This window comes from Notolepis coatsorum (assembly GCF_963971535.1).
Source record: "Notolepis coatsorum genome assembly, chromosome: 10".
Lineage (NCBI taxonomy): Eukaryota > Metazoa > Chordata > Actinopteri > Aulopiformes > Paralepididae > Notolepis > Notolepis coatsorum.
This window is the reverse complement of record NC_140174.1, coordinates 83,181,989-83,204,486: the sequence shown is the minus strand read 5'-3', so window position 1 is coordinate 83,204,486 and position 22,498 is coordinate 83,181,989. Positions and strand designations below refer to the sequence as shown.

Here is a 22,498-nt window from a genome sequence, read left to right as displayed (position 1 = left end):
GTTTAAAGAAATATAATCTGATTGATTGGGGTAATGAGGGACTTAAAATTAGCCTATAGATAACGCATTTAACTTGTCGGCGAGGCGATTGAGCCGTAATGCAATCTGTTAATAAAGTTTTAAATCAATTAATCAATGCCGTTCGAAAATCAGGATCTCTGCTATCGATACGTGATGGCTTTTCAACTGAAGCGGCCGCGCGCACTTATCCTGGGTCTCAAGTCTGGTTCTAGTTAACGAGACTGAATCCACCTTCGAGGAACATGAAAATCCCGGCTTCAAACATCGGGTTAACTGAAGCTGGATAATGGGACTCTTGATCGACTTAGTTGAACCAGGTACGGGGAATAGGGCCCTGGTATGAAGGTGTTCTGCTCCCTCTACAGGTTGGCTATAGGAAGGACAAGGAGGACCTGCACCACTACAGTGCTGAGGCCGACCGGCCAGACATCATCAATGCTACACAGGCTGCTAAACTAGCCAGCGACGTGAGTCTGAGAGAGAGAGACAGAGAGAGAGAGAGGTCTCAGGACATTCTACCAAAGTTCTCAATTGGTACAAAACATGTAGAGTACTGCACACACTTCACATATTTAGGATTAAAACTAAGTTCAATTGGACATTTTAATGAACCAGTCCATGAGCTGAGGGGGAAAGCCATGCTGTAAGAAGATACAGTATATACAGAAATACCAGTTCAAATTTGGTCAAATTAATTGAATCTGTTATTGAACCAATTGCACTCTATATGGCAGTGAGTAGGGGTGTAATGGTACGTGTATTCGTCCCGCGAATTTACGGTACGGCCGTCACGGTGCGGTACGTGCAGCCATACGAAGAATACGCCTCAGCGCAAACACACTAGTCGCACATGCAGGCACTCGCGAGGAAGGTACATTTACATTGGAACAGCTGCAGGGTCATTACAATTTTACAGTTTTCTTTCGTTTTCTTGTTCGCCCAATAATGTTAACCAAATGAAACCAATGGAAAGAAACGCACCAACAAACACACCAACATTCTCCCCCGGACTCGAGTAGGGTAAAACTGCAGTGCCGCAGCCCCATACATTGCCGGACTCACAGGCACAGCTGATCAAATAAAAAAAATAAAAACATACTTTTCCTATAGAAAATTATTCTATTTAATAATAATAATTATAATAATTATCATAAATATAATATATAATTTTTTTTTAATTAAAGAAAAGAAAAAAAGAAAAGGAAATTATATATTCATAATAATTATTATAAATATTTTTTCTGTTGTACCGAACTCGTACCGAACTGTGACCCCAATAACGAGGTACGTACCGAAGCGTGGCTTCTGTGTACCGTTACACCCTTAGCATTGAGGTATGGGGTCCTATTTACAAAACAAGACTTCACTCAATGGGACAAACACACCATTAAGACCCTGCATGCAGAGTTCTGCAAGATCCTCCTACATGTCCAAAACTACAAACAGGCAGGGACTGGTGGATTTGGAGTCTAATGGATACGGTTATTACGATTTATTTACTCAGAGGATAGTATCAATACAAAATAGTTAGAGAATATCGCTGGACGGCTCCCATTCCAGTTAACACTTTGACTGCCACTCACGGCTTTTCTCTGATTTACAATAGTTACGTTGAAAGCCACTCACGATATTTCCCGGATTTTTTTTTTCCTCTTTTTTTTTTTGTGATCTGAAATCATATTGCATCACGCGAGCCTACCCTAGCCTACCCAAAGGCCGCCGGCGATCAGATGTGAAAAAAGCGCCCCCTATCGTCTCCCAGATGACATCAGGGATTTTGGAATGGACTCAATGAAAATGGATGGGGGAAAAAAAATATTCCAGTCCACATTTTCCAGTCCACTGATGCAGCCGGGGTTACCAGAGTTCATTCTGGAGACTCTGAGTTCTACTGTATACACGTTAGATCTATACACTTATTGATTTTTTCGAATGGTGATCAGGAATTGGAATATACCAGTTGGATACCATCTGATGTCAGGTAAGGAATCTATGTTATCAGTGTTAGGATAATCAGACTCGTTTTGATGAAGATATAAGCTTTTTTCTGATATGTGCTCCAGCGGTTTCACTGTAAAATCCACGAGGAAATGAAAATGGCTATTATAAGCGCGCGCCTCGAATGTGCGTGCGTGTACGTATAATATTGATCATCTAGCGTTTATTTGAAAACGATTCATAAATAGGCCGACAACTATCAACGTTCTGGAATATTCCAGTAAAAGACGATTATCACAGAATGGTCTGTTTTTTACCTCAAAACGGGTGCTTTTCAAAATGCTCTCAAACGAAAATGAAGCGATAAAAAACCAATCTGCCTTGACAGCACTGACTGGAAAATGATTCTTTGATAAGCGACGGGCAGATTAGACACATAGCCATAATTTAAAACATAGATTAGGCGATATTAACGTTAACATTAGCGCCGATGGTGGCATTCAAGCACTAAGTCGTGCGCCCCCTGGTGGCACTGAAAGTGTTAATAGCCAAAAGACCCAGGAAGTAAGAGAAAGAATCAGAGAGAGAGAGCTCCTTTATAGTCAGGAGGGGGGGGGGGGGGGGCACCATAAACTGTAGGTTTGGGGGAAGGGAGGGTGAAGGGTGAAAGATCTCAACTGAGGGAGAGGACAGTATTATTCCTCCACACAAGAGTGGCAGTTATTGGGCTTCGCAAGAGAGGGGGGGATACAACCTGGACTGTGGGTCTGTGCAGTCAAGCACCACACGGAATTCTTAACCCTTTCACTACCACACTACAGAAGGTTAACCCTTTCACTAGTGAGAGCAGCCAGGGCACAACAGACTGCTGGAGAGACTGGTGGGAGAGGGGCTGGTTCTCTGTCTGGTCCATCATCATATCATCTTAACCTTAGCAGTATAACACCATTCCCTTGCTGTGTTGGTATGTGATGTACCCATTTTCATTCTATCCATGCAGGTAGCTTATAGGAGCAAGACCAAGCATGTGATCTACAATGAGGGTTCAGTTTTGGAGAGATCTGACATTGAACACGCTAAGGAGGCTTCAAAGTTGTGCAGCCAGGTAGAACACACACACACACACACACACACACACACACACACACACACACACACACACACACACACACACACACACACACAAACATAGTATACTGTATGTACACAGAAAGGGACCAAATAGGACCCAGGAAGACTTCATATCCGATAGCCCTGAGGTCCTCTAGGAGACATAGGAGACAAAAGCTGTTTCCCCAAATGTCTCTGGGAGCAGAACCAGAGGATCTAATGGACTTGCCAGGAACACACAGGCGCATGGATACACCTTTAAAATCATTAAACACATCTTAACCCTTGTGTGGTGTTTTCAATGTTTACTAAAAGAGAAATGATAAAATGAATTATTGTTATTCGTTGTTTTCTTTATTATTTTTTTTAGGCCATGACTCGAACATGTATAAGAACACATTTTCATACACTGTAGAACCCCCCTACACATGTATATTACATATGAAAGTGTGGAAATTGTAGGTGAAAACAAGTAAATACGGTAACAATTTTACAAAAAGGTTCACTGTGTACCTTCACTGGCAGAAAGGCAAAGAATTATAATATTATAACATTATAACATTCTACTTTTCATCTGGGTGTCTGCATCCATCTAAAAATGTTTGCACCTTATGGTGTTCTTGTTCTGTTCTTGACTTATTGTTATGTTTTCTTCTTGACTTGTTTAAAGAAGATCTGTACGGCCCATGGGGACATTAACGTGTGTTGTCGGGCCCTATAAATAAATTTGATTTGTGTCATGGGACTATTTGATGATGTCACACTACAAGAGGTAAAGACGCCACATGGCTGTTCTTTGATGATGTCCCACTACAAGAGGTAAAGTCGCCACATGGCTGTTCTTTGATGATGTCACACTACAAGAGGTAAAGACGCCACATGGCTGTTCTTTGATGATGTCCCACTACAAGAGGTAAAGTCGCCACATGGCTGTTCTTTGATGATGTCACACTACAAGAGGTAAAGACGCCACATGGCTGTTCTTTGACGATGTCACACTACGAGAGGTAAAGACGCCTATTCGTCGTCCCTGGCATTCATAAGTTGAGGGGAAATTGACATGCGGTTGAAACAGTCGAATAGTGAATTCAGATGCATGCTGACATCAGTGTTTCTCTCTGTGTGTTTCTCTCTGTGTGTTTCTCCAGGTCAAGTACAAGGAGAAGTTTGACAAGGAGATGAAAGACCATAAGTTCTGTTACAACCCCGCCGACAGCCTCAACTTTAAACACACACAGGCTGCCTCTGTCCTGGCTAGTCAGGTATTGTGTAATAATATTGTAATAATATTATTACATTATAAGCTAGAGCTATTTTGTTTCTGCTGTTACTTTGCACACACAGGATCTCAAAGGAACATGCCAACATTATGGGAAATTAGCGTACTGTCTTCTCAAGAGTCAGACAAGAAGATAGATACCAAATTCCTCTCTGTGCTTTTAGTAGAGGGCAAGCTAGCCTAGCTTAGCACAAATGAATGGAAGTGGATACGGATCAGCTAGCCAATTTCAATTGCCTTGTGTACATTGACAATAAAAATGATCTTCTTCTAGGTAGCTTTCTGGACCGTTTGTTTATTCAGTTGGGAAATGTAACTTTTTGTAACTTCCCAGCATTTCAGAGCGATGGCTGGCGGTGAGTGATGTGTTTGTTTTGTCTCCATCAGGTGAAGTATAAGAGCAACCAGCAGCAGAGCGCTGAGGCAGACCTGCCCAACCTGCTGCACCTGCAGCACTTCCTCAACGCCAGCAAACTACAGAGCAACGTACGCAGTCTCTGCTCCACATAGCGGTCATGACAGTGGTGTTTGTATCTAGTCCGACGAGCAGAACTGGTCAGATCTCAGGTCTGTCTGGGTACTCTGGGTACTGTACAACGTGATGGTGTGTATGTGTGTCTTACAGGTGGAGTATAGGAAGAAGTATGAACAATCTAAGGGACAATTCCTGGGTGCTTTTGACACAGCAGAGCAGCAACACCACAGAGACAATCTGCTACTGCAAAGCCAGGTCAGACACACACACACACGCACGCACGCACGCACGCACGCACGCACGCACGCACGCACGCACGCACGCACGCACGCACGCACGCACGCACGCACGCACACACACACACACACACACACACACACACACACACACACACACACACACACACACACACACACTCTGTATCAGCAGTTTCACCAGATTTGGATTCTATTTTCTTACTTTCAAATGTAATCAGTTATAGTAAAGGCACCCTCTTGGATTGTTAATTATAAGGAGTATTGTGCATTTTATTTGTATTTCTCTTTGCTGGTGTAGGATGCTAACCTATGGGACACAGCAAAAGCTACTTTACGTGGCTACGTAATATCATGTCTCGTTTAAAAAGAAAGAACCTCAAAAGACCAGGACACAGTTAGAGAACCAAGCACTCATCCATAAAGATGATCCTTTAGAATTGAATTGGAACACATCTGCAGCTAAAGCTAAATTGCATCTTGATTACATTAACACAAAGAAATTATTGCTATTCTCTGGACACAAACAATATGAATTTAATAATAGAATAGGGAAATTATTGTCACATCAACTTAAAAAAAAGATACAGAATGTCAGATTAAGGCCATTAACACAATCACCGCTGTTCACGTTGTACAGCGTTATTGCCCGCCATGCGTTGTCTGCCAAACCACGCTGTACAGCGATATTGAGATCATATTTAATTTTTTCGCCATGGCATTCATAATTCAGCCACCCAGCCTCTGGTGATACAGTGGGACTCTGCACAATATTGCAACGCCTCAATACCGCCGCCTGGTGGATGATCGGGCGAGTTACAACCGGAAGTGGCAATCGGTGCATCTGGGAAATCCGTCCGGCAGTCACATATTGTTGCGGGACTCCAGACATACACTGGCGTGCATATGGATCGCTGCCATAACTCAATAATCTATATGATTTGGGCGTTTATTGCGCCATACAAACCGGAAATGGATCTAGGAGATCGACGTCAAATAAGTGGGATATTTTTCCTCCAGTCTCGTCGGCGAACGGTAAGAGGACGCTGACGTCATTTTCAGCCCAATTGTCTATTCATTTCACCGCAAACTGATCAATATATCACCCATACTACATAAAGCATTTACTGACGATCACGGAATTATAAACGACCCCCCCCCCTTTCATCCGCGCATGATGACGCATAACGTATACGATCATGTACAGTTGCATTTTTTAATATAGCGTGTCTAGGGAATAGATGGCAATCGATAATCTATATATGCGTTTAGGCCTATAGCTCACGTTCTAGGAATTACTGCAGAAAACGATAAAAACATAATTATATTCTAGAAGGTATTTTTGTATGAATATATGAATGAAAAAGTATAACGTTCCTACATCCTGAACAATAGATAATCGATGTTGAATGGGCCATAGTAATGTCAATTTAGCAATACAATTAAAAAAGTTATAGCCGTGCAAAGAAGGTGAACATCTCCATAGGCTTAGAGTGGTGGCAGACTGGCTATATTGATGGATATAAGTCATGGCAGGGAATGTGTTAAGACAACCTTTTTTAAATCTTTAGAATAGAATAGAATAGAATAGAATAGAATAGAATAGAATAGAATAGAATAGAAATCCTTTATTAATCCAGAGGGAAATTCGGCACCACAGATCAAACACATTGAACAACAATAAACATAGGCCTAAAATAATAATAATAATATAATAATATAAAAAATAAGAATAAAATAGAATAAAGAATAAGACATTGAGATGTCTACACTCTGCTAAGCTAACTAAGGCCTCTTTAATTGATTTTAGTTTTGAAATTATCAAGGCTTTGCCCGCTGAGAAATGTCCTGGTCTTGGTGGGTTTCCTGTTGATTTTATTTATGATTTTGGGCAGAACTTCAGCCAATTTCTATGGCTATGATATCATGGATTACAATATCTTTGCATATTCTATGAAAGATGCGGCCATCATATAGAGCCATATCACATCTTAATTCATATTACAAAATACTTGCCAGGCTTCTACCAAAACAATTAGATCATATTCTTCCATGTTTAATTAAAATCAACCGGACTGACTTTGTTAATTAAAGGGGACATGCATTATAAATGCCTTTTTTCTGTGTTTAGCATGGTTTTATAGTAATACAGGTTAGTATCAATGGGTCTGTGTCTCTAATTAGTACCATATTGACTCATCAGTCTAGTCTCGAGTTCACGAGATCCTCCCTCACTCAACTAAACTGTTCTGATTTGACGGTTTCTGTGACGTTAATATAGCACTGATTTGCATAACTAACGCCCCCTCTATGGTTGACAGCGACAGCAAACAGAGCAGGCAGATAGTGTAACCCGACACTTCCTCAGAGCGAGGCAGACAACGAGCGAGTGAGAGATAGAGAGGGAGAGAGGGAGAGAGAGAGGAGCTTCTGTCGGGAAAACAAACCATGCACGAGGAAGCAGCAGTAGCACATACTCATTTACACACAACCTGGGCTGGACCTCGCACAGGGAAACAGCAGTAGCACATACTCATTTACACACAACCTGGACCTCGCAGGGAAGCAGCAGTAGCACATACTCATTTACACACAACCTGGACCTGGCGGGGAAGCAGCAGTAGCACATACTAATTTACACACAACCTGGACCTCGCGGGGAAGCAGCAGTAGCACATACTCATTTACACACAACCTGGACCTGGCGGGGAAGCAGCAGTAGCACATACTAATTTACACACAACCTGGACCTCGCGGGGAAGCAGCAGTAGCACATACTCATTTACACACAACCTGAACCTCGCGGGGAAGCAGCAGTAGCACATACTCATTTACACACAACCTGGACCTCGCAGGGAAGCAGCAGTAGCACATACTCATTTACACACAACCTGGACCTCGCGGGGAAGCAGCAGTAGCACATACTCATTTACACACAACCTGGACCTCGCGGGGAAGCAGCAGTAGCACATACTCATTTACACACAACCTGGACCTCGCGGGGAAGCAGCAGTAGCACATACTCATTTACACACAACCTGGACCTCGCGGGGAAGCAGCAGTAGCACATACTCATTTACACACAACCTGGACCTCGCAGGGAAGCAGCAGTAGCACATACTCATTTACACACAACCTGGACCTCGCGGGGAAGCAGCAGTAGCACATACTCATTTACACACAACCTGGACCTCGCAGGGAAGCAGCAGTAGCACATACTCATTTACACACAACCTGGACCTCACAGGGAAGCAGCAGTAGCACATACTCATTTACACAGTGCTTATGGGCGGAGCCAGGCCAACACAGCCTGAAATCCGAAGTGAGAAAAATTTGGCTTTTGAGTACTTGATTAGAAATATAAAACAATGATTTTTTTTTGCAATAAAAGCTTACAGATGTCTTCAATAGACTCACAGGAATTGTGTAAAGTTGCCCAAGTAGTACTAGGAATAGCAATGCATGTCTCCTTTAAAGGATGTTATGCTGCAGATAATATCCGTTGATTGGTTCATATAATTGATTATGTCGACAGGAATGGGAAAGAGTCAGCCATTATTTCTTTGGATGCTGAGAAGGCGTTTGACAGTCAGGGTAGATTGGAGTGAGTTTCCTCCTCTCTACCCTGATGCACTTTCTAGGCCCCAGATTCATCACTTGTCTTCGAACACTAGATACTTCACCCACAGCACAGGTTCTTACCAACCGATTGTTATGGGATGTGTTGGTGGCGGGACCCAAGTAGTGCAGACAGAGGAGGAAGGAGTCGGGAGACGAGAGTTCAATAATAATAATGTCTTTACTTGCAAATCCAAAACATGACATACGAGAGAGCACGGAAAAATAACAGAGGCTTGGCCAAGCCGGCGCAGGACAAGGTACAAAATAAAAACTGCTCCACGAGCTGAGAGGTGCCGTAGCACAAATACGAAGACTGCTCACACAAGCTGAGTTGCGAATACAAAATACCGTAACAGGAAACTATGAACGAGCGCCGGACAACGGCGGGGCGAAACACTAAATACTAAACACTGATTACTAGACAGGAAACAGCTGGATGACTAGCGTGTATACCAAACCAAGCCGCATTTCTCGGAGACGCTCTCTGATTGGCACTGACTGACGCTCTCTGATTGGCCACTGACGCGTTTGCCCAATCCGTGACGAGCTGTGTCTTTGCCCGTTTCCACGTCAAACAGCCTGCGAACTACCTGGCGTTCTATCGCCATGCTCTAAGACAAACTCTAACCTTAACACTTTGATCGCCATGGTTAAATTCATAATTTACCATCCCTAGCCAGCTCTATTTGTCTATGGAGAAGTTCCCCTTCTTTGCAGGGCTATAACTTTTTAAATTTTATTGCTAAATTGACATTATTATGGCCCATTCAATGTCCTATATCCATTGTTCAGGGTGTAGCAACGTTATACTTTTTCATTCACATATTCATACTAAAATATGGTCTAAAGTATAAGTATGTTTTTATCGTTTTCTGCAGCTTTCTCCAGAACTTGATTTATAGCCCCAAATGCATTATATTGATGATCAAATACAGTTTGGTAGCGATCGGTGCCAGATAAAAAATTTCAACTGGAGGTACTTCTAGAAGTTACTACGTATGATCTGATGATGACCGGATGGGCGGGGGGTCGTTTATAATTCCGTGGGCAACGTTATATCATTCACCTAGTGTGCGTCATATGATCATCAGAGCAGTTTATATGGAACACGTTAGAAAATAACGCTGGATCTTACCGTATCTTCCTCGCCCCGTTGGACGATCAGCTTGGAGTAGACAGTTTTCGATTATGGGATGTGGATCTAGATTAACCATTTCCAGGTTGTATAATACTATATACGTCCAAATAACGTTGTTTATTGAGTTAGGGCGAGCGATTGATTATCCAGTGTGTCGAGATGGAGTCCGGCTAACGATCGCGAGTGCCCGGACGAAATATGGATGAGCACTTCCTGTTTGGCGCGTCACTTCCTGTTGGCCGATCTGCCGATCGGCCACCAGATGGCGCTCTTGAACCGTTAGAGAGTTGAGTGGAGATCAGCAGTATATCCCCGGAGGAGAAATATGATTTCGATCACAGATTTTTGAAATATTGATATCAAAAACGTGTTACGGCGTCTTCGGCAGAATGAGCATGGCGGGCAATGACGAGTTACGGCGTTTCCGGCGATTAAAGTGTTAACCAACTTCGAAAGAGTGTCTAAGCTTAACCGTCGAAAGAACTTGCCGTCACTCTCTAAGACAAACTCTAACCTTAACCAACTTCGAAGAGTGCCTAAGCTTAACCAGTGTAGAAACAGGCGTCAACCAATCAGAGAGCGTCTCCGAGAAATGCGGCTTGGTTTGGTATTCACGCAGATGACTAGGGTAACAGAATCACTGAAAAGGAATACGTGAGACTAGACTAGACACTATTACAAAGACAGAATGAATATGACAAGACAAGGACACTAGACTAACAGGCAGGAAAATATTACAGACACATAATCATAGGGAGTAACAAGGCAGAGATCAAACATGACAAATAGAATTACGTTAGAATAACGGATAATCTCTGACAGGAGTAGTACCGCCAAAAGGCCACCGGATGATGCCAGATGATAATGTTCAGAATTGTTCGAGAAGTCCAAAATGTTCCCAAAAGGTGAACCACAACACCGATCTTCTTTCTAAAAAGCAGGGGTGTAAAGTACTTGAGTAATTGTACTTTGTTACAATACTTTGTACTTTACTCGAGTATTATTAGGTTTGTATACTTATACTTTTACTCAATTACATTTCAGAGAAAAAAAACATACTTTTTACTCCTTGCATTTAAAATGCAGACCGTAAGGTTATGTATATAACCAAGTTCTATGAATACTGGTGACGCTCAGCGTCAGTCTGCACTAACCTCACTTTGTGCACAGCACTGAATAAAAAATCCACAATGTACCTTTACATACCGACATCCGTCTGGCCACACCCCTATCCGCTTATCTTCATAAGCAGGTGTGTGGTCATCTACTCGCCTCCTTCCCAAACTTTCACCACAAGGCGAGGTCAAGGGCCGCAGTGGCGTCCCGACGCTGAGCGTCACCAGTATTCATAGAACTTGGTTATATACATAACCTTACGTTCTATATCATACTGGCTCCGCTCAGCGTCAGTCTGCACAACAGGAGCTGAGCGGGAGCCAGAAGCTCGACAATGTACCCCGCTGAGGCCCCCCACAACCATCAGACCGGAGAGGACCGACCCTCCCTAATGGAGGATACCCTCCCTATTGGAGGACGGAAGGGAGACGGATCCGACCGTGCGAAGAGAAACTCGAGCAACTCAACGCACAGGGTGAGCAAACCGTGGCTTGACCCCACGCATGCACACGCACAACCCGCATGCCACCAGGGAACGAACGGAAGGAACAACCCTCGTTACTTCCCCCAAAATCACGGGGTCAAGAGCAAACTCAATCCTGTGGCAAGGCCGAAGCAGCGGAGCGCGAAGGAAGACCCAGACCCACTGAAGGGACTGGATCCCCTGGAAAAATGGGGCCCGGAGAGGTCAATGACGCCAAGCATCAAGACCTCACCAGGCGGTCACTTAGGGACACCGCCCCCCACATCGCCAGCGTATTCGGACAGGGCCCCTCCAAGAGCAGGCCCTTCCCCCCACTAGTACGCCGCCTGGCACACTGACCCTGCAAAACAGGCAGTCAGCATGGCCGTAACTTGAAGCACTCAAAAGGCTAACCATAACGGAAGCAGGCAGCGCACCGGGGAGATGACCCCAGAGGGGTCGATCCCTTAAACCAGGCAGCAGGCTTTAGACCCGAGCCTGGAGCACTGCGGACGAGACAGGCGCCAAAGGGGTCAACTGAAAACAGCACCCCGGCGGAAGGGGCGTATGCTGGCATTGTTGCGCACCATGACAAAGCCTCCACCAAAAAAAACCCACCCAGAGGGGTCGAGGCAGAGAAGGCTGACACGATTGGCAGACGTCATGAACGTGCAGGGCACACTCAACCAGGTAACCCGGGAGTTGACTCTGCTCCAACACACCAGGGAATCAACCACCCTCTTGATACCACAAGCGGTGATTGTTCCTATAACCCCTCAAGAAAAAACTCCAAAACACACCTGCGGGTATACACCGGCTACACCACAGTACAAGTGTTTCAGTTTTCAAAAAAGGGTTATTCCAGGCCTACGGGTCAACGAAAGCACAATCCCTCAGGTTACCAGAACAGCAGATCTGCGTCCCCGGCGGACAACGGGTTTAACTGACCTGGACCAGCGCGACCAGAACCAGTCCTGTGCCCTAACCACGCCGACATCCCCACTCCAGGAGAGGGGGTAGGCATGCGTGTCGATCTAAAACATGAAAAGAGGGTGCCACCCAGACGGTCCCATTTGTACCGCGCTCAGTGGCCCACTCCAAGGGCGTGAGACCCCTCTACCTATGTTCTGATCTATTCTGTTAACATCCCCCAGATATGAACAAGAATCCGTCGAGACCCAGTAACAGGCGCTCGGAAGAGGAAAAAATCCCCCATCCCAGTTGCCCTATAATAACGCTGTTTTAATAACGAGCAACCAAGGCGTACTAGCCTCCTGCGTGATTCTTATCAGAAAACACCCAGAGCCAGCACTATGTACGCGTCGAGACCCAAGCACATCAATGGATAGTCTAACCAGACACCAGACATTGGTCCTTCAAGTCGCCTGGGAGAACGACAAGAAGTTGTCGTGCTTCATATTCTTCACTCTTTTTATTATTAAAAAGAAAGAAACACTGACTGACATGAATCCCACGTGACGCGGCCGAGGGTAAAAATTGTTTACATTCTTACATCCCGCCACCCTCACCACAGAGAGGAGACGGGAATCCTCAAAGAGACTTCCCACGTGAGCCATAGATTGAAAAGTCACGGTAACATTGAGTCATGTGACCAACAGACTCAAGTCACACGTATATCGAGCGTAGTAGAACAGTAAGTTCCTACGCTCTGCCCCGACAACTTGACAATAACAGACCCTACATACGGGTCTGAAAAAACTCACGGAAGCCGTCGTCCAATAGAAACGTGCCTAGTGACGTTTTCTATGACGGGGGGAAACCCATGACTCAACCGCCTGTGATAGGTGCGGAGTCAGGGAAACCTTTTAGGAGGGACTCTTTATTTTCTATAAACAAATCATATTTGGGCCGGGAAGGGAACAGGGGGGGACCACAGAGGGAAAAAGTCAACTTTCAGCGACGCCTGCCACGAGCCGCTCGGGACTTGCCACCCCGGGGAGCCCCGGAGGGACGGTAAACGATCGGAGGCTGGTCATGACGATCCCTACCGTCACCTCCGGGCGTAGATGGGCCGGCTGCAGTGGCGGAGGCGCCCTCTCTCCTCCTGGCCTTCTTTGCCGAAGGTCCAGCAGTGGCGGTGGTAGCAGCGGCGGCTACGGCGGCGGAACCCCGACGATGAGCCTGCCGTCTGACTCCACCGGCGACATCGGGCGGGGGGAAATGAGGTTGGAGCACGGAACGCTCCTCCTGCATCACCCTGCAGGTTGAGGTCATCAATTGCAGTGCCGACCCGAAAAGTCCAGCATCGGAGAGGGGTGCCGTCAGAAGTGGAGTCCTCTTCTTCTCCGGCACACGCGCCTGCTCCAGCCAAAGGTGGCGCTGGACTAGAGTGGCCAGGGCACGTACTTTCCCAGCGGCTATGGCCTGCGGCTGGATCAAATGCAGGATGGCTCCTGCCGCCTGGGCGAGCTGATCATGTTGCAAATCAGTCAGCTCCATACCGCCCGTCAGTATCCCGGACATGAATCTCACCAGCTGCGCGATGTTAGAAGTGGCAGCCAGAGATTGCGTCGCGGAGATAAATGACTGGTCACTCCAGTAAGCCAACCTCCTCGCCGATTTCCCTTGGGGAACCGGCTTCCGTAACGGCTCCCACACCACCTCAGGACAAAGGAGCACTGCCATCGGCCTATCAAGCCGAGGCACGCCCTCCTTCATGCCTTCTACCAAACCCACCACCCTCGTGACTTGCACGTAGGCGGGGGTGAGGCCCATGATGTGGGAGACCACCTGTCCCTGACGGACGTAGGCCTCCATTGAAGGGAAAAATGGACAGACAACGTCAATCCCTCTCACAGGACGGCGTTGCCATAGATGACCTATGAGATCATCAGGAATAGGAACAGGCAGTGGCTGCGGCAGCGGCACACCGTTTGCGACTGCCGCCGCCGCCATGAGCTTGGGGAACAAAGCACGCAGTTCCCCCTGCATACTTTCCCCCACCGAGCTCGCGTCCCTCACATGCAGCAGACTACTGGTTACACAGCCACATTCTGATGTGGCTGATAGCAGGGCATCCCGCCGCCGAGTCGGAGGTTCTAACCCAAAATCTGCGTACGAGGAATCCCAAGGAGACATCTCACCCCCCTCCAGTGTTACCTGGACGGGCGGCGGACATGTCTCCACCGGGGCGTCGAACAAGAACCCGTCCGCTTCTACCATGTAGTCCTCTGTTTCCATCGGCCATGGAGAATCAGACGCATCCTCATCCGGCTCCAGCAACTCACCAAAACCAGGCCGTTCGCGTCTACAAGCCACCATCTTGCGACGGGAGCGAGCCGACGCAAAAGGTTTGCGTCTCAAATCCTCCACAACCAGAGGAGCCGGCCGCCCAACAGCGGACGACTCTCCGGAGGCAAAGGAACCAGAGCCGGAACCAGGCCATCGCACAGGAGACGGCGCTGGTGCACCAGCTCCTTGGACAGGCAAACTATCTATCGGACGCCTACCGGGCGCGGCTGCCGACCACGAAAGAGGCCTCAACCCCGCTCCAAGATGCACGACAGAGGAGGCAATGGAGAACCGCTGGTGAAGGGTGACGTTGCTAGCGCGACCCTCCGAGGTAAACATTATGACTTCGCTTTTTTCTTTTTAAAATTTATGAGAGAAAGAAAAAAGCAAGAAAAAATTTAAACACGTAACTCAACTTTCTTCAGCTAACAACCTCGTCAAGTGGGTATATAACAGGCACTTCCTTGTGGTGAAAGTGAAGAAGGAGGCGAGTAGGTGACCACACACCTGCTTATGAAGGTAAGCGGATAGGGGTGTGGCCAGACGGATGTCGGTATGTAAAGGTACATTGTGGATTTTTTATTCAGTGCTGTGCACAAAGTGAGGTTAGTGCAGACTGACGCTGAGCGGAGCCAGTATGATATAGAACTACAAAGTACAAATCTCACAGGTCCAACCATTTTAATTAGTATATTTGTTTCTCTGGCCGAACTAACGTTAATGTTATTAATCCTGCGGCCACACTTTATTTAAAAACAGCTAATCAAATCCCCATCAATGGAAAATTAACCCGCCCATACCCATGCTGATTGGTCCTTGTGCAAGAAAGCGGGGATATTTGATTAAACACCTGCTATCAGAAGAATATACAGTCATAAAAAAAACTTTTTACTTTAACTTTTTAGTACTTAAGTACATTTAAAAGTAGAAACGTTTTTTACTTTTACTCAAGTGTGTTTTTAGCCAGATACTCTGACTTTTACTTGAGTACGATTTTGAGACGGTACCCATACTTTCACTTAAGTATAATTTCTGGGTGCTTTTTACACCCTGCTAAAAAGATGAACTTAGCAAGAGGTGCTGTTGGCTCGGTTCATGTTTGAGAACTGTTCTTTTGTTCACCAGGATTTAGTTTTGATTCTGACATGGGATTATCATGTGTGTGCGTGTGCATGTGTGTGTGTGTGTGTGTGTGTGTGTGTGTGTGTGCGTGCGTGTGTGCGTGCGTGCGTGCATGCGTGTGTGTGTGTGTTAGGTGAAGTACAAGGAGGAGTATGAGAGGAGCAAAGGACGTTCTCAGATGGAGTTTGGGGACACTCTGGCATACAGGGTCTCCAGAGAGTCCCAGAAGATGCAGAGTGAGGTAACTCTCTCTCTCTCTCTCTCTCTCTCTCTCTCTCTCTCTCTCTCTCTCTCTCTCTCTCTCTCTCTCTCTCTCTCTCTCTCTCTCTCTCTCTCTCTCTCTCTCTCTCTCTCTCTCTCTCTCTCTCTCTCTCTCTCTGTCTGTCTCTATCTATCTCTCTTTGTCAGCCTCTGTTTCTCTAGTCTGTTGATGCTGTTGCAGGTGCCCATGTTGTTTTTGTGTTTTGGTGATGGCGAAGACATTTTGCCAGATCGAAGCGAACCCAACTGCGGCAGAATTGCGTTGAGGCAGAATTAGGAAAACCCCCAGAGTTCTGGCGGTCATCCCAGGCTTGGACTCTGGATGGCCCACTAGGCTCGAGAATGTCTCTTCCTTCATCAGGTGTTTGATTTTGATACCCTCATCAGTTGAGTGGCAGTGAAACTTAAAGGGATAGTTAGGATTTATTTACATTAAGTGGTATGAAATACTTGCCAAAGGACGACTTCACAGATGGTTATTTTGTAACAGACCATCTGGCAGGTCAGGTTGCCTCCCTCCACCTCTCTCTTTATTCTTATTTGTCTTTCAAACCTATTTTGAAAATCCTGCTCTCTCTCTCTTTCTCTCTCTTTCTCATATGGCTTATTTCATACACTATAAAAACAAAACAATTAACAATATTACCAAAACAGTTCACAAGATATAACATTGTAGAACATTGTGTCTCTGTCTCTGTCTGTGTGTGTCTCTCTCTGTCGGTCCATCAGAGGGAGTATCACAAGGAGTATGATGAGACGCTGAAGGGGAGAGCGATGGTGGATGTTGACCAGACCCCAGGCTACCTGACAGCCCGCCATGCTAGCACCCTGCTCAGCGAGGTACACACACACACACACACACACACACACACACACACACACACACACACACACACACACACACACACACACACACACACACACACACACACACACACACACACACACACACATTAAAGCCCCAATCCAAAATATATTTGACTATTTTGTCCATTTAACCCCCAGAGCCCCGCAGGGAAACTGTTGTGCTATCTTGTTGGAAAGGGGGCTAAATAATGCTAAAGGCTACATTTTCCTGGAAAATCTGGAATGCCCCTGTTGACCTCTGACCTCAAGATATTGAATTAAAGTGGATTCTATGAGTACCCACAAGTCTCCTCTTTATAGACATGTCCACTTTATGCTAACTGCCATGCAGTTTTGGACAAAAAACTATACAAATGTAAAATGTGTTATTTTTGCTTGTATTTTGTTATGTATTTGACTATTTCTGCATACTGGGATCCCTATATACTATACTCCATATACTAACATATAATATAATAATTATAATTGCATAAATTGGGTGTGCATGGAAGGCTGAGACTTGTGGATCCAATGTGCCCAATTGTATACATATGTGATGATTTTAGTCCCCATAGTAGCCTTTTTTCTTACTTGACCTCACTGTATAACATTAAGTATTGTGACCTTTAGGTTTACAAACACAAACTAGACACATAGGGCATTCAGATAATATATATTCTCTAGGTATATTGACCATAAGGGGTTTTTCTAAGCAATTCCCAGAATAGAAGTGCTCGCCATAATATATATATTTTTTTTATCTACTTTTTCTCCCCATTTTCTATTTTTCTCCCATCCCAATTTCGTATTATCCAATTCTTCCCTCCCCTGTCTCGAACGTTGCTAGACCATGCCTCCCACCGGTCGGCTGCAATGTGGACGAAGCCTTGCATCACGTGTCCCCTCTGGTACACGAGGAGGCAGCCGTCGCATATTTTCACCTGCACAGCGCGATCTCTCAGTGGCGAGGAGTAGCACGTGGGAGGCTCACGCTGCCCCCGATACGTCCTGATTCTGCTGTACAGGCGCACCAACCGATCTGTAGGAGTCACTGTCCACAACGTCCGATCCCCACCCACCGGCTTTCCCACCCCCTAATACTGCCAATTGTATTAGTATGAACGACCAGCCAAGCCGGAAGCAACGCCGAGAGCTGGGCTCGAACCCAGCATCTCCTGCGTTAGTGGCGAGCGCCTTGCCCACTGCGCCACTTAGCTGCGCCATCCAACTTCTATGTAGCATCACTTATATGTAGCATCACTTAGTAACATCACTTCTATGTAGCATCACTTCTATGTAGCATCACTTAGTAACATCACTTATATGTAGCATCATTTATATGTAGCAGCACTTATATGTAGCATCACTTAGTAACATCACTTATATGTAGCATCACTTATATGTAGCATCACTTATATGTAGCATCACTATTAGCTGACTTACAGAGTCGTTAGCTGACTTACTGAGTCGTTAGCTGACTTACAGAGTCAGAGTGTTATGGAGTTCTGGCCCGGTTTGAACCGGGAGGCTTCACACAGCACACATGAAACAAAATAAGTAGTGCTGTCAGGCGATTAAAAAAATGAATCTAATTAATTACAGGATTTGTAATTAATTAATCTAATTAATCGCATTTTAATCGCATAACAATTTGTTTACTACAATCTCACGCCAGCCCCCGTCAATCATCTGACTTCTGGATTCACTTTTTTATTTCTCTTATTTTTCGGGATTATCTCCCACAAACCTGAACGTTATTGCCATAAAACAGAACGCAGTTAGTTTCTCTACCTTTCTGTGAACGTCTATGCAAAAAACGGCGTTGCAATCTGATGAAAAATGAAATTTACATTATAAAAAAGTGTACTTACAGTAGATTTCATTCACGGTTCGTGAATCACGCCTGGTGATACTAAATCCAGATTGAACTGTGCCATTGGAAAGGGGAGATTTGGCCCGATCCATAGATGTGCAACTTGGCCATAAGAAGGGCATTTATAGGCCTGATATTCTATATTCTATAATCATATTTCAAATTGCATGTGTCCGGATGGCAGAATTCAGTACTGTACAGTATCTACAAAACCTTCTGTTTAATCATCTTCCCTTTATTCATTTGCTTAGATTTTTCAGGTCTGGTCAATTTTAGCATGGTGTTATTCACAGTCAAAGATAAAAAAAAATGTAATAAAATGTTATTGATATTCTCATTTGGTTCATTACAATTTACTCAAGCCTAGTAACAGACACAGTATTTCTGACACTGGGAATACATTCCCTGAGATCCATAGATGTCCCTAGAATCAGATACCAAGAACATGCAAATGGACCATTTAAAAAAAAAAGTCTGTAAATGTTTATTCTACGTTCTTATGGAATGAATGAGATTAAAAAAATAATAATAGTAAAATAAATTATTAAATAAAATGTAATTTTGCGTTAATTTTCATAAAGCGATAATTTGCTGCGTAATTAATTAATCTAATTAACGTGATAAACTGACAGCTCTATAAAAAAGTTATGTTATATAACTTTTATCGTGTGTGTGTGTGTGTGTGTGTGTGTGTGTGTGTGTGTGTGTGTGTGTGTGTGTGTGTGTGTGTGTGTGTGTGTGTGTGTGTGTGTGTGTGTGTGTGTGTGTGTGTGTGTGTGTGTGTGTGTGTGTGTTAGGCAAAGTACAAGGAGGAGTATGAGAGGAGTAAAGGACGTTCTCAGATGGAGTTTGTGGACACTGAGGCATACAGGGTCTCCAAAGAGTCCCAGAAGATGCAGAGTGAGGTATCTCTCTCTCTCTCTCTCTCTCTCTCTCTCTCTCTCTCTCTCTCTCTCTCTCTCTCTCTCTCTCTCTCTCTCTCTCTCTCTCTCTCTCTCTCTCTCTCTCTCTCTCTCTGAATGGCCCTCTGGGTTTGACTCTGAATGACCCTCTGGGTTTGACTCTGAATGACTCTCTAGGTTTGACTCTGAATGACTCTCTAGGTTTGACTCTGAATGGCCCTCTGGGTTTGACTCTGAATGACTCTCTAGGTTTGACTCTGAATGACCCTCTGGGTTTGACTCTGAATGACTCTCTAGGTTTGACTCTGAATGGCCCTCTGGGTTTGACTCTGAATGACTCTCTAGGTTTGACTCTGAATGACTCTCTAGGTCTGACTCTGAATGACTCTCTAGGTTTGACTCTGAATGACTCTCTGGGTTGGACTCTGAATGGCCCTCTGGGGTTGACTCTGAATGACTCTCTGGGTTTGACTCTGAATGGCCCTCTGGGTTTGACTCTGAATGGCCCTTTAGGTTCGAGGATGTCTCTTCCTTCACTGGCAAGGCGTTTGATTTTGACCTCATCAGTTAAGCGGCAGCAGTTTTTACAGTCGTGTAATTGATGCATAGCCATTAGCTTACTTACAGAGTCTCATGATTGGAGTTCTGGGTGAGAGAACCAGGAAGTTCCAGACAGGCAGCACACAGGATCCAGAAACAAAAAGGTTTTTAATTCACACCACAACATGCAGACAAAACCTTTAACCATCCACAACAGAAAACACTGGTCCTTGCCCATTTCCTATGCTTTATTCTTCTCTCAGAGCGATGTGATGTTTTGGAACAAGAAGGCCTTTTTAGGTCTGCAATTTTATAGTGTGTAGTCCTATAGTCCTAATGTTCAGTCATTCATTCTTTCTTTTGTTCACTCTTTCATTCATATCTTCTTCTTCTTTCGTGTAACGTCAGAGGTCCAACTCCGTATCTTGTAGCCATGCCCTTAACTCTGGTCCCACATCAAAGAGGCTGGCTTCCGAGGGTGGTTTGTATAGGGGGCAGATGGTCAGGATGTGGTCAACACTCTGCTCAGGGTCTCCACACTCACATGCAGCGCTGTCTGCCAGGCCCCACTTCTTTAATGATGCTTTAAAGCGACCAACCCCAGATCTTAAACGGTTCAGCAGAACCCATTGCCGGCGTGGAAGATCGTCTCCTGTGGCGCCATCTCCTGGATCCCAGATGTGGTGGTGGATACGGGTTGGCCCAGCACTCTCCCACTCTCTCTTCCAGGCTGCCGCCAGCCATCCATTTCTGGATAGGTCCTCAGTGGTGGAACGGAGCATCTCTTGTGCCACCTTGTTGTAGGGGTGGCGGGACTTGAGTCTGCTCATAGGTGCTGTTGTTGTTGTGGTGTTGTGTAGGATGTGCCAGTCATGCTTCACTGCCTTCCTTGCTAGGGCGAGAGTGGCAGCATCTCGTCGTAGGCCAGCTGGTGCGATTCCTGCAAGGACTGGCAGCAGGAAGACGGGTGTAGCCTTCAGGCATCCAGTGATGATCCGGAGGGCGTTGTTAGTAGCCGCATCAACTTTTTTAACGTGCGGGCTTCTGCTCCAGACTGGGGCACAGTACTCTGCTGCCGAGAAGACCAGGGCTTGGGTGGATATCCGAAGGGTCTTGGCAGTGGCTCCCCAGGTTGTACCTGCGAGGCGTCGGATCAGCGCAACCCTTGATGTTGTCTTTGCCCTGACATCTTCGAGGTGTTGTTTGAAGGACAGTGTCCGATCCAGACGCACGCCAAGGTATTTAGGGGCTTGCTGGGACTCCAGACGCTTGTGGTCAGCATATACCTCCAGTTCCCTCTTGGCATCTCTGTTGCAGAGATGGTATGCTGCTGAAACGGTCTTGCTGGTGCTGAGCTGTAGGCGCCACTTTTGTAGATAGGCTCCTAGGATGTCCATGTCTTGGTTAAGACCGTCCTCCAGTGCCTTCCATGTGGGTCTTCTCAGCATGATGGCAAGATCGTCCGCATAGCCGTACTTTCTGGATGCTGTGACTGGGAGATAGATAGATAGATAGATAGATAGATAGATAGATAGATAGATAGATAGATAGATAGATAGATAGATAGATAGATAGATAGATAGATAGATAGATAGATAGATACTTTATTGAGTTCTTCTCTCTCTCTCTCTCTCTCTCTCTCTCTCTCTCTCTCTCTCTCTCTCTCTCTCTCTCTCGTTGTAGAAGGAATACAGGAAACAGACAGCTGAGAGTCAGCTGAGAGAGAACTCTTATGGCTCAGTGACGGACACTCCTGAGTTGCTCCATGCTGCCTACCTGAAAGATATCTATAGCCAGGTAACATGCTGGAGGAGGGGCCTGAGAGATATCTACAGCCAGGTAACATGCTGGGGGAGGGGCCTGAGAGATATCTACAGCTAAGTAACATGCTGGGGGAGGGGCCTGAGAGATATCTACAGCCAGGTAACATGCTGGGGGAGGGGCCTGAGAGATACCTACAGCCAGGTAACATGCTGGGGGGAGGGGCCTGGGAGATATCTACAGCCAGGTAACATGCTGGGAGGAGGGGCCTGAGAGATATCTACAGCTAAGTAACATGCTGGGGGGAGGGGCCTGAGAGATATCTACAGCTAAGTAACATGCTGGGAGGAGGGGCCTGAGAGATATCTACAGTCAGGTAACATGCTGGGGGGAGGGGCCTGAGAGATATCTACATCTAAGTAACATGCTGGGGGGAGGGGCCTGAGAGATATCTACAGCCAGGTAACATGCTGGGGGGAGGGGCCTGAGATATCTACATCTAAGTAACATAAAGGAGATATTTGAC

The 22,498-nt window shown here is 45.6% G+C and overlaps 2 protein-coding genes across 2 annotated transcripts in view; both read left to right on the top strand.

The window, feature by feature from the left end:
• Positions 1–22,498, top strand: part of LOC311235153 (LIM zinc-binding domain-containing Nebulette-like) — a 489,983-nt gene that overhangs the window by 446,982 nt on the left and 20,503 nt on the right. The window lies entirely within an intron of this gene.
• LOC311234986 (uncharacterized protein) overlaps positions 1–22,498 on the top strand; it is a gene marked incomplete at both ends in the record, with an annotated part of 70,566 nt that overhangs the window by 45,289 nt on the left and 2,779 nt on the right. The window contains 8 exons of the mRNA XM_084322296.1: positions 387–488; positions 2,960–3,064; positions 4,218–4,331; positions 4,736–4,834; positions 4,974–5,078; positions 15,923–16,030; positions 16,780–16,890; positions 19,567–19,674. Coding sequence (XP_084178422.1) covers positions 387–488; positions 2,960–3,064; positions 4,218–4,331; positions 4,736–4,834; positions 4,974–5,078; positions 15,923–16,030; positions 16,780–16,890; positions 19,567–19,674 — 852 coding nt within the window. The remainder of the gene's footprint in view (positions 1–386; positions 489–2,959; positions 3,065–4,217; positions 4,332–4,735; positions 4,835–4,973; positions 5,079–15,922; positions 16,031–16,779; positions 16,891–19,566; positions 19,675–22,498) is intronic.